Here is a 12,621-nt window from a genome sequence, read left to right as displayed (position 1 = left end):
TTGACTAGTGAAGCTCCAAAGCCCAGGTTCTTTTCTATCGTATCACACGACTCTTCTCTCTCTCGTTTAGTCAGTCTAGGTTTAGTCTCCTGGAGCGGGAAGAAGTGACTCGACCGCTCTGAGTTTTCCGTTTAACAACACCCCTTCCCAGACCCCACCAGAGTAGGATAAAGAACTCTGACACTCCACAGGGGCCTAATGAAAATGTGCACTTCACAAAGTTCCTTTTGTCAGAGTTACTACTGCACATGTCCGGGTCAAAGTAGGGATTCTACCCCCCCTGGGGGACAAAAATGAGAGCTCTCATTACCTTTTTTATCAAGTTGTCTTCCAATTCCAAGCTGTCGGAATCAGGTGGGTAAAGAACGCTTGGGGCTATACAAACGGATAAATTATAAGCTGTCATCTGATTGGATGAGGAATGTTGCTCGATGTTGTATAGCACTCCAAAAAGGTATCGCAAGAGAACAACATTTGCTCTTGGCAGCTGGGCTAAAAGCCTAAGGTCAGAAAAACACACTTTTAAATTAGGCAAGTGATTCCACTTAGGAGATTGGAAAAACAGAGACAGGGAAAAGGATACAACCTTGTATATCTAGCACACAACCCGCTGTAGCAGAGTTCCAGGCATGAATGTAGACAAAATTGGTGCACTGAATTCAGTTCCTGAGCCAGATAAAAACTTCTCTGGTTAGTTAAATGTTTGACAGACTTTTAAGGTCATAGCCCTGGCAGTTGATGCTCTTTCATGTGTCTTCAACCAGGGAATTTGTCTACAAGTTTCATGGATCCAGAAGGTGTCAAATGGCCAAGGAGTCCACATTAATAAGATCAGAGGAAGAACAATAATAGCCCTAAGGCGTACCTCTATTCTGAAGCTGACCCCCATGGCTGTGAAGAATTGAAACTCTTTGACATTGGTCATGATTTTAGTGGGCAAAGCTGCAAAACGTAAGCCAATATTTTGCTAATAGTATGTTCGCTGTATTTTGGAGATGTGACCACAGTAGAGTAATTATTGCATCATTACCTCCGCGCTGCAGTCATCTTCTCCTCTTCGTTCCCTTGATCAATAACACCGAGCCATTTCTCATAGAGATTGAACAAAAATATACTTCCTGGGATATTTCTTAGGAAATCCTTATGGAGATAAAAATAAATATGTATATATATTATAGAAAATATGTATTGGAAATATTACAGAGAAAATATGTAGTTAAAAAATTCAGTTCAGCCCCCACTTCCTTCACAGATACCCAAACTGTGACCCACACGGAGCTCGGCTCTGACTCTCTATTGACTTTCACACGCAGCAGCAGGTGCTTGGATTTTCTCCCCCTAAATCTTAGAGGCATAAAAGCAGAGCTTAGGCTGTGGTAGAAATGGAGATAAAGCTCCCTTCTATCATCTGGAACTTATTTTCTTTGTGTGCTTTTTTTGCAAAGTACCACAAACTGACAGTGTGTGGCTATAGACCATCCTAAATCCTATTAGCTTCTTGGACAGAAATACACTTACCCATGTTGCTTGTTTTAGACACAGTGCTAGCTCTTAATTCTAGCAAGAAAAGCCCTGAAACAATCAAAACACAAACAGGTGGGCTCTTGCACACATATTAGGAAAGAACTAGGTCTTCTCACTCGGGGTATGTGTGCTCCCTGGAAGAAAGCTACTCTCAAATTGCTTCATTCTTCCTTTTCTTAACTGTCTAAAAGTCGAGAGTCTAATGGTAGACTCACTGAGGTCCTGAGGATAGATTCATTTCTAGATTAGGTCAATTCCCAGTTAGTTTGACAATATTATCAAGGCCAAGGTTGCAGAGTCTGTTTCTCCACCAAGATCCATCAACTTCAGGAAGAGAAAACTTTAGAAATGTCTAAGCACTATACCCACAAGTGCTCACCCTCTCCCTAGTCGGTGCTTATAACACGGAATCAGGAAAGAACCTCCTAACTCTTGCTAGAAAATGGATTCCATGTGCGCACCTTACAGAGGGCAACACTCATCCTGCTACCTAATGTATCAGCATTCTTCTCCTGTCTCCTGATGCCTATATGTATATTACTACTGGATATCACTATGGCCCCAGTGTAGGAGTGGTTACCGAAGTCATTTCTGGACTTTGCTATTTATCACATCTTCGAACATTAACGGGGGACAAGGGAAGACCAAATGTGACTGAGATTCTAAGACTGTAGTCATTACTACGTTAACATAGGGTTGTTCAGAGCTGTTCATAAGTGCCAAGGTGGATGGATTAAATTCTTTCCCTGTTCTATTTCTTTTGGATAGTTTGCCTTCACTAGGAGGGTGGTGAGGATGTTTGCATGAGTAAACAGTGTGTATGTATTGGTGTGTATTTTGAAATTTATTATCATGACTAGTAGTCATTTCAGTATTAGTATTTTGCATGGCGACTTCAGGAGTGAAGGCGGGGTAGGCGGTGTGTAGTGAAAACAGAAAGTATTTCTAACATATGGGGCTTTTAACTCCTAAAGTAGCTTCCTTAAATTTTGATTTATCAAGCGTTTTTCAGCTTGTCAGGTTCTTAATCTATTATGCCCATTATGGTTCTTGAGCAGTCATGATGAAAGACACCAATCATAGCGTCAGTTACTCATGTGTGGATAATGCTAGAACCTTCCCTACCTTTAAGACGGATGCGACCACATGAACAGATTCGCTGTACAGGTCCACTTTGACCCCAGAATTTAGTTTCTCCTTTATGACCCTAGTTGATTTTATATTGGGTGATTTGCTGAAGATGCATTCTGTGAGTGGCCCTTTTTGATTAATAAAGGAAAGCATATCCTGTAGGAAGAAAAGGAAATTATATCGCATCTCATATCCCCAAACGCAGAGCTCAAGCTTGCCTCCGTTGTGAAAGAGGAGGGGAATGCAATGGTACACTGTTTTCGTGCAGAAAGGACTAAAGTCAATTTAGATGGCTGTTTTTTCAGTGTCTCTCTATATACTTTCTACCCAAATATCCATTTTACAGTCATACACTGAAACATTTTAAACACTTCTTTTAATCAGATTTTCCTTTCCATTGAGTTTCCACTCTTAAATCAAATTTCTCTGCTTCAAGGCCTTTGCGCAATCACCGTCTGTTTCCTACTTTACCATTCTTTTCTCATTATCCCCTTACGTAGATGCTCTTCCCCAAGTATGGAAGTCTATTTAGGAAATACTCATTTCCCATTTGTTTATTTCTCTTTAAATGACTGTATACTCCATTCCTACTTGTTCTATATCATTCCCTCTTTTAAAGTCAGGCTCAGAAACTCTCTTCCCCTTCTCTGATTACCCTCCCTTCTCATGAGTCTTTCATTGTCTTTTGCTCTATCTTCATGTCCTCTCCCTGCTGTGTAGAATCTTAATAGGGGCTGGACTCAGGGAATCCAACGGATCTGAAGTCTATTATGCTACTTATCTATTGTGAGAGCTGGGGCACATACATCCTGTACTGAGGCTTTTCTGATTCGTTTAGGCAGTGCGGAGGATGATAATCCTAGCTAGCCCCTAAATTTGCTGTGATGCAAGGAACTGGGGTAGTAGCTAGCAGGTAACATGCTAGCTAGTATAATACATTTCTTCATAGCTAGCAGAACGTTCCCTACATCCCGTACAGTGCTTGCAGAGACACCGAATACTCAGTGAAGGTCCACACTGACAATTCACTACAGCAGTTTGAGATAACACAGGCCAAACTCTGTGGCTTTCATTTGACATATTCTGTTAGGATTAACAGATTCCCATTTGCCAGAGGATGAGTCTATGCTCATGTCAGATGTTTACAATTGTTAGACTGAGTAGACTCCGCTGAAGGAGACTTGAGACTCATGTGAGTGCAGGAAGGCAATGAAGGGAGAGTGTGAAGATGAGGTGGACTCTCAGAGACTCACATACACAGAGTCCATTTTGACTGATCTGAACAAGCCTCCGCATGTCTTTGTGGAAACAAGACCCAAGTGGAATGGAGAAGAATGTCTTTTCCTCTTGTATTTGCCTCATGACTCTGCAGGACCTAAATCAGATTCTATTCTTTGAAATAACACTAACAGAGCTTCTCAGCCAAAGCCAGGGGCTGTCAAAAGACTTCTCCATTTGGGGATAGATTTGGATGAGGACACGTAGCCTCTCAGAGTTTCCCCTCCTCAGGAGGGCTATAGAAGACCAAAAGGAGATGACCTACCAGAATTGGCAACGGCAGGTTGTCTTTATCACACACATCCATGAGGGAAACTCCAAAGAGCTGTCCTGGCTTTGAAGAAGGTGGGGTTGTGCACTGGCTGTGCTGGCTAGTGCTGGAGCCCAGACAACAGGCCCAGTCTCTGAAAAAACGGCTTTTAAGTGTCTTCTGCCCGTAATCTAAGGAAGAAGTGAAATTAGTAGTAGTAGTTGTTGTTTTATTTGCTTAACCTTCTTTTCTTTTTTTTTTCTAAAGATTTTATTTATTTTTTGATAGAGAGCCAGTGAGAGATGGAACACAAGCAGGGGGAGCGGGAGAGGGAGAAGCAGGCTTCCCACCCAGCATGGAGCCTAATGCAGGGCTCAATCCCAGGACAAGGGGATCATGACCTGAGCCCAAGGGAGACGCTTAACAACTGAGCCACCCAGGCACCCCGCTTAACCTTATTTTCACCATTCCCACTCTACGGTACATTCACTGCAATGGCGAGAAGAGGGAAACTGAGGCATTTTTTGTGTAGAATTCTCCATGTTTTGAAATTGGCCAATAGCATTCTTACGGTGTTAAGAGTTCTTCCCCAGATCCTGCAAACTGATGGTTAAACCTAGAGACTTGATCAGATTTAGTGTCAATGCTTTCAATCCCATCTACTGCCCGTTGGGCTTTATCATGAGGCACTTAACTTGTTGTTTCCTATTGGTAAGTATGATTAGTGGATTCATCCAGTGTCAGATCTGATTTTAAAAGCTCAAAAGATCTGATATTCAAATCAAGCTGAGTTTGTTAATCATCTGCTTTCACAGTGAGTCTCCTCCCAGCCTTAAGTTTCCTCTTTGGCTTTCTGAGTGCTCAACTTTTTTTTTAAGATTTTATTTATTTATTTGGCAGAGAGAGACAGCGAGAGAGGGAACACAAGCAGGTGGGGATTGGGAGAGGGAGAAGCAGACTCCCACTGAGCAGGGAGCCCGATGCAGGACTAGATCCCAGGACCCTGGGATCATGACCTGAGCTGAAGGCAGACGCTTAACGACTGAGCCACCCAGGTGCCCCTGAGTGCTCATCTTTCTATGATCAAAAGGATCTGCCTTTCATGACATGATCCGCCTGACCCCACTTCTCAGGCAGCCTCTGGTGTCTCTGCTCTGGGCCATCCCCAAGGATGACTTCCTGCAGTCAGGGTTCTTGGGAAATAGTCATTACATGCTGGCTATGTGGTAAGATTCCAGGTGACTGTGTTTTTTTGTGATACCCCACCAAGCTACCCAGAGATGACTTTTTTTTTTTTGTAAATTATGTTTGATATTTACTGAAAAGAGTCTAATCCACAATGAATTGCACCCAATTCCTCACACATACTCAAACATACATGTATATACACCATACCAGTACAAGGCTTGAAAGAAAACATACAAAAAGAAAAACAATGAGAGATTATGAATGCCTGATTTATCCCCAATTTCCAGAGATGATTTTGAATTACCCAACATTCTCTATCAAAGGAATGCAGAAGAAGAGCTTTACAAAGAAAAGGTGATCTGCAGTGAAAAGCTGAGTTGAAAGTTTCTACTGCTCAGCTATGAATGTTTTCCTTATAAGATACCTTAACATTTGCTCACAAAATCTGCTTAAATAACTGAATTCTTTAAAAGTCCACAGAGGAGCCAAGCTGTAGAAGGATAAACAAATGAGCAACATTTCACCAAACACCCATAAACACCTGTCCACTGGGCTTTTCTGGGATGTAGTGAGTGCATCACCGTATCCACTCACGTGGGTGGCAACACTCATGGCACCTGACCAGAGAGACCAGGATCTAAGAACCAGAAGCATCCTGGTTCTGCCACCTAGATAGATTACTCAAAGATTCTGAAGCTTTGGTTTGCTTCACTTTAACATAAATGCTGCTGCCTACAACTCGTTGAACTAAATGTAATGTACTACTCAGCACAAGGCATGGCTCATGGCAGCCTTGATAAAAGTAATTTCCTTGCTCAGAAGGCCTCAGGCAGTCTAGACATCAGTCTCTTCCCCCTCCAAAGCAGACATCACTCCCATTCTCTATTTGATTTTGCAACCTCTAGAAGGTAGGCAATCATGAAGGATGGCTACCACTTTACTTAACTAAGGCTCTTTCTTCCTGCCCTGAAATTGATACCCCTACCATTTTAAAAGGAGAGAAGAAAGAAAGCAAACACATTCTTAAATCCAGGAGGAGATTCCTGTACATCAAAATGTATGCATTTGCTGAAGATACGTGTTAATATGTAAGTTGAGTTGTTGTATGCAACCTGGGTTCCCTACTCTTCCCCTAGTTTTATTATTTCTAAAACTACCCAAATATATTCCATTATTCAGCTTTAATAAGAAGAATGCTCTTAAGAAGAATGTTGTATCCCTTGGTACAAAGCTATATATCTAGCTACTCTATGAGTATATACAGAAAATAAGTACACATTGAGTCCTATACTTTCTCCAAGGTATTTTCAGGCTTAGCTGGATGTTTTATAATGTACATTATTTGCTGTTAGAGGTCATGTTGCCTCTATTACTAATAAAAATATATGCTATAGCCATGAAAAATATAGGAATGATTAAACAAGCTAACTTCATGGAAACCTATTCTTTCTTAAACAGTCCTGGCAAGATTTGGGTTAATGTTTCCTAATGCTTGAATTAGGGTATGAATATTAAAAAATAAAATTTTTGAAACCTTGTGCTTATAGAATAACAATCATAACAATAAAATACTTTCTATTTTGGCCCAATACTTCTCAGATGAATAACACATTTTCATCAGAGAAAAAAATATCAATGGGAGAATACTGGAATGGTAGGGAAAAAAATAGCAAGAAGGAAGATGAAAAAGCCCTGACCATAAACATTCAGTCTAGCTCCAGCCTTGACCTGTGTCTGAAGCAGACATGGAAAGTGGGGGCAGAATTGAGACTTGAATTCTAACTGTAAGCCCAAGGCCACTTCAGCCTAAGCCCAGAATAAATCCAATTCAGTTCCATAACTCTTTACTCCACTGGAGTTCTTCCATTCCAGGTGCGTCTAAGCCATGCAGTCATTTGATTCCATCCTGTGATGGCCTGAGATACTAGATAAAACCCTGGAATAGGGAAGACCTGTTTCCAGGCCACAAACAGCTTGTGCTCTAAGAAGACACACAGATGTATACTCACATAATTATATGTAGAAAGTGTTCTGGGGATACAGAGAAAGGAGTTAACAGTCTACCTAGGAGAATTAAAACAAGCACACAACCTTCCTCGAAGTGAGTTGGGTCTTAAGACCTTTGGGTTTCTCTAAGCTTGATTCTGTGCAGTTTGGGGGTTCTTGCCTCTACTGTTCCTCCCCACCCCCCACAGAGAGAGTGAGCTCTGTGTCCTCAATTTGTGGGCAAGAGTGGAGACATGAGCCAAGAGAAGACACCTGAAGAAAGGGAAGGGGCTCACCTCTCCCTTGCTCATTCTGCGTTGGGTGCCTGGGCTTCAGGATGAACTGGCCTTGCATCTCTGCGAACCCCTGCTCCAGAAGGAGGGACTCCTGGAGGGTGGAAGGAGAGATGGAGTCCTCTGGTGTCTGCGGCAGCAGTGTGGTAGATGGAAGATGGCTCATTTTAATTCCATAGGGATGTTTATGTCCTATATGGAAAAAATATAGATTCAGGCTGATGGTGATGGCTCTGATCAAATCCCCCTTCCCATGAGTGTATGCATCACACTGGTATATGCTGCTATTCTCCTGGGGCTTCTGGCACTCACTCTGTGCCTCCTGAGTGAGCATCATATTCGCTCTTGTTGGAGACACCCTGCAGAAAGCAGGTGCCCAAGGAAAAGATTTTAAAAAGAGAAAAAAAATTTAAAGCATGTTACTTTACTTGGAATACAAAGATTCATCAGTGCATTGCACAATGCTGACTTTTGCTGTGTTTCCATCTGAGAATATTTAAGGCCTTCTAGTTTCTGCCTTGACACTAACGAGATCTGCACATCTTAGGCAAATTACTTGACCCCTCTGAGCCTTACATTCATCCTTTGAAATGCTTGCCCTCACACAAACTTATAAGGATCAGAGTAAATATATTAATATGCATTGGTGGGTAATATTTTTTAAATAATTGAACATATATATTAAGAATTGCTATTCTCTCTCACGTAATGTCAGTTGAGCAGATTTTTTTTTCATTTCGTTTTGTCAATTTCTAGAGGCAGAGCTACTCAAGGGCAGTGGGATGGGTTGCTTTTATGCTTTATACTTCCCTCCCACTGCTGCCCTTCCTCCAAGGGGAGTCCTGCCAGGTGATGATCAGAGGGAAGGCTGCACAGTGTTGGGAACCCAGAAGCAAAGTGCAAAACGATGTTTACAGAGTGGAAAACTGCACCCAGAGTCAGTGAGAGTTGCCTGCCAAGTGATTTGTTTTGTTCTTGTATGCTTTAAATTGTTTCCTCTCTATAGAATTCTCAAAGACCCTGTGCTATAGGATATGGATCTCATTTTTTAAGAACAGAATGGAAGTTCTCTTTCTGTCGTTTCTGATTTATTATTGAATGTAACTTGGGGAGCTTTTGCTGTTCCTTCTCATCTGTCATAGATGCAGTGTCAGTGATGTGTTCACAAGAATCACAGTGACTTCCCTCTTTTAAGGAAAAAGAAGCTTCTACGACAGCAATACAACCAAATCACAAAGATAACCAGGAGATAATCTGCAGTTGAGAACTGAGAGCATTGGTTAAAAATGCATTTTGAATGCTGCCAATGGATCATCATGAATGACAGGCTCTCCGGATTCCTTAGAGCTGCCTTGGTGTGTGAAGCTGCTCAAAGTCTAAAAAGTTATCATCTCTATTGTTTTACCTAAATTAATGCACTTTATTAAAATAAATATATTTAAGTATTTGACTTTTTCCTTTTTGTGGTTGGCCGACTTTTACAGAGATGTCAATATTAATATGAAACATGAAATGGTGGGGGGGATTTTTTTCCTCAGCTATGCCCTTGGTGACTCTCTGTATTCTAAGACTGGGAATATACATTTCGTAGAAAGAAATTGGTTATTTAGATTTCCAGATCACTTGAAAATATTCTTTAGATAACTTGAAAAAGAGTAATAGCCTCACGGGATTATTTTCTTTTTAAGATTTTATTTATTTATTTGTCAGAGAGAGAGAGAGAGAGCACAAGTAGGGGGAGCGGCAGGCCAAGGGAGAAGCAGCTCCCCACTGAGCAAGGAGCCCAGGACCCTGGGATCATGACCTGAGCCAAAGGCAGACACTTAACTGAGCCACCCAGGCATCCCGCCTCACAGGATTATTAAAAAGATTTTGAAAAATGCATGTAAGAAGGAATGCTCTAAGATTTCTAGCAGAAATCATTGTCACCATTACCATACATTACTATACTTCAAGGTCTGCTACAGATCCTCTCTTTTTTCTCTGGTTTTTTAATCCTTCTATTTCTGGTAAGCACTGAACAATTTTGCTAATCCAAAGATTTTTTTTTAGAGAACTTGTGCTGATAACTACTTTAGGAGAGGTGTAATCTGTTTATCAATAACCTTAAGAACAGTGATGGAAAAAGCCTGAGAAACAGCAAAGTGCAGGTAGTTTAGTCAGTGAAGACTTGAGGAGTTTAAATGTGATTATCTCATTTTCTTTATGATGCTGAGAAAACTTCTGGGCACAGAGCAGGTGTTAAATACATACCTATACCTGGATTCAGAGACATGATTGGATTTTAGCGGATTCTCACAAAATAGAGGCTATTTAGTTGTTAGGAACTGGAATTCAAGACTGGAATATGAAAAATAAATGGATGGGAAAAAGAAATTCCAATTCTTTGCTTTCATACCTAAGTGAGTAAATAAGTAAGTAAACAATAAACAAAAAAATTTTTAAGACAGCTCTGTTTGTCAGGTAAAATGAAGTAGAAACGAAAAATTTACATTTCTCTCCCTAACTAGACCTTAAGCTGATGAATGAAGAGATGTCCTCAGTGCCTGGGAAAAAGTAAGCACCTGGTAATTCTTTAATAAACGTGAGAGTGAATATTGCATGTGATTTTCACTTTTAAGGGTATTTAAGCTGAAGATAGAACAACCATTACTTTGAGATGTAGAGTTACAATTTTGAACCTAATCAATCCCATCTTAGATTTTCCCTGACACTTACCAGTGAGTGGGTGTGGGGACGCTTCCTTGCCAGCACTCACCCACAGCTGGTAGTCTTTCTCAGAGCCCTTGGAAACAAAAAGAACTATGCATCATAACAAATCTTTCACAGTACTTGAAGAACACATTTCCTTTGCATTTCTCTGTTTCCAGAAAGGAAGAATTGGGGCCAGTATAAATGCCATTTGGTCCATGGAGGTAGCTACAGTACTTGTTAACTTGTTCCCTCATAGCCTCCAGTGGACCGTCCCAGGTTCTTGTCATTTTTGATAAAGGCCAGGAAACCACAGTACAATCAGCCCCTCACGGTGTGGGTGGCCCATGGCCTAAGAAATCACAGTTGTGCCCCTTCGCTAAGGAGGAAACTTCTAATCTCAGAGTCCTGCCTTCCGCTGTCTCTAGATTCCTTGGATAATGCTGGCTTTTGCCGCCAAATGTCCCTGCCCTGACATGCATATTGTCCAGAGAGCCATATACCCTGCTATGACTATTCCTGAGCAAAGTAACTTGAAAGGCATCAATAGTTCAGCAGCCCTGGGCAAAAGGAGACAAACACCCAAGAGGCCTTGAGGAGATAGTGGACTGAAGTCAGCCACTGGCTTTGGTGCAGGCAAGCCCCACTTCAGGGAGAGAAAGAACAAGGACTCTAACCTAGACAACATATCAGATGCAGAAAACAATTACTCCCAGCAGAATTACCGCCCAGTAAACCTGGAAGTCCTACTTGAAACAAACACATCTAAATTATAAAGATCGCTGAACTATTTTAGAGAGTCTTCCAGGAGACTAAAGCAAAAAATGTTTGACGTGGAGTTGTTGGTGATAGGTACTATGCTTGCCCTGGACTCCTGATTCAAAATCATGGTCTTGCCCTTATGAAGAAAGGTCATAGGTATGGACACAGACACACACACAGACACACGCAGACACACAGACACACACACATAGCTAAATCTGCTCAAAATTGTATTGCAAATAACTCGTGAGAGCCAGTAAGGTAGGGTAGGGTTTGGAAATGCTATGCTGGGATCCCTTAAATCAGGCATACATAAAGCCAAATAACCCCAATTCTTCATTAAAACAGAAATTCTTTGTGTGGCGAGATTGATCACTTTATGCAAAGGAAAATCACAAACATGAAATAAAATGAGCTTCATCATTAATCAATCTCCTCAACTTCATCCCTAAAACCACTCACTCTCTTTCTAAGACTTAATTCCTATTTAGGGTATATATATCATACAGGTTAGATTCCTTACATTGTTAGAAATCAATGTAGATATGTGCTTTACTCAGTACATATAAATTCAATTTTATTTCAGATATATTATTAAATTTTGTTTGTACAGAAATCATTGATTTCTTATGCTAAATTCCAGTTGCTCTGAATTTTTAAGGGGCTTTATTATACCATTGGGTCAGACAGAATTTAAGTAAGAATCTTGTAATTATGTCATGTCATAATAGCAAGACATTTTTGCATTTATAGAGGATTTTATATAAGAAGCTGTGCTTTACAAGTGCTCCCTTCAGTTCTGTCCATCTGACTATCACTCTCCCGCTCTTTTCCCTTAGAAAACCTCATCCTCAAATATGTCCATGTCTTTCATCAAAAAAAAAAAAAAAAAAAAAAATCCAGCAACTCACACCAGCACCATCAAAACATAAAGGAACAGGCCGTTAAAACCAAAACAAGATGAAAGTGATATGTACGCAACTGCCCCCAGATCATGGTCTTATTCAGAACTTGTCCTCTTTACCAGTTCATAAGGGGTGTGAGCCGCCTCATCCCAAGGAACTGCATCAAGAGGAGGTAGCTTCTAGCCATGTGGTCTTTATGTCAAAATGTACAACAAAACATATAATTTAGGATTCATCTAACTGGGATTGAGTCCTTGGGTGATGACCAGGGTAAACAGGGATGGGGAGGAATCAGGAACGAAGACACAGACAGAAGAGTCCAATAGAGGAGGAAATATTTAGAAACTTAGAAATATTTTATTGTCTGTGTATAAAATATATACAATAAACTGCATGTTGTTATTAGCACTCTAAAATTATAGCCCAATTTTATGCTATGATTTTGAATTCGCAGAAAATTTAAAATGGGAAGACAAGAAGAGCACCCATGTATAGGCTAATAATATAGCTTTGCTGCCTTCAATTTCTAAATCCGGGGGACAAAATATGACTATGATATGTATAATAATCAGCTGTCTTATAACGGGAGGTACACAACACACACACACACACA

The 12,621-nt window shown here is 40.7% G+C and overlaps 1 protein-coding gene and 1 long non-coding RNA gene across 3 annotated transcripts; one reads left to right on the top strand and one right to left on the bottom strand.

Moving 5' to 3' along the window:
- Positions 1 to 204: 204 nt before the first annotated feature.
- On the bottom strand, positions 205 to 11,431 carry LOC118026181 (rho GTPase-activating protein 20-like). 2 transcript variants are annotated; one of them, XM_035028928.1, is made up of 6 exons: positions 10,369 to 11,431; positions 7,654 to 7,842; positions 4,199 to 4,374; positions 2,650 to 2,811; positions 1,031 to 1,140; positions 205 to 500 (listed from the first exon to the last, which is right to left on the bottom strand). In XM_035028928.1, the coding sequence occupies exons 2-6, from the start codon at positions 7,814 to 7,816 to the stop codon at positions 272 to 274; spliced, it is 840 nt and encodes a 279-aa protein (XP_034884819.1). In that variant the 5' UTR covers positions 7,817 to 7,842; positions 10,369 to 11,431; the 3' UTR covers positions 205 to 271. The 2 variants fall into 2 exon arrangements, with proteins under 2 accessions (XP_034884819.1, XP_034884820.1); XM_035028929.1 differs by lacking the exon at positions 2,650 to 2,811 and having other exon boundaries at positions 10,369 to 11,418.
- Positions 500 to 9,289, top strand: LOC118026182. The gene is made up of 2 exons (XR_004683491.1): positions 500 to 951; positions 8,407 to 9,289. It is a non-coding gene; the product is annotated as an uncharacterized LOC118026182 (long non-coding RNA).
- Positions 11,432 to 12,621: the final 1,190 nt, after the last annotated feature.

The sequence above is a fragment of the Mirounga leonina genome, unplaced genomic scaffold (genome assembly GCF_011800145.1).
Source record: "Mirounga leonina isolate KUSES-001 unplaced genomic scaffold, KU_Mleo_1.0 Mir_216, whole genome shotgun sequence".
In the NCBI taxonomy this organism is placed as follows: Eukaryota; Metazoa; Chordata; class Mammalia; order Carnivora; family Phocidae; genus Mirounga; species Mirounga leonina.
This window is presented reverse-complemented; position numbering and strand designations above follow the sequence as displayed.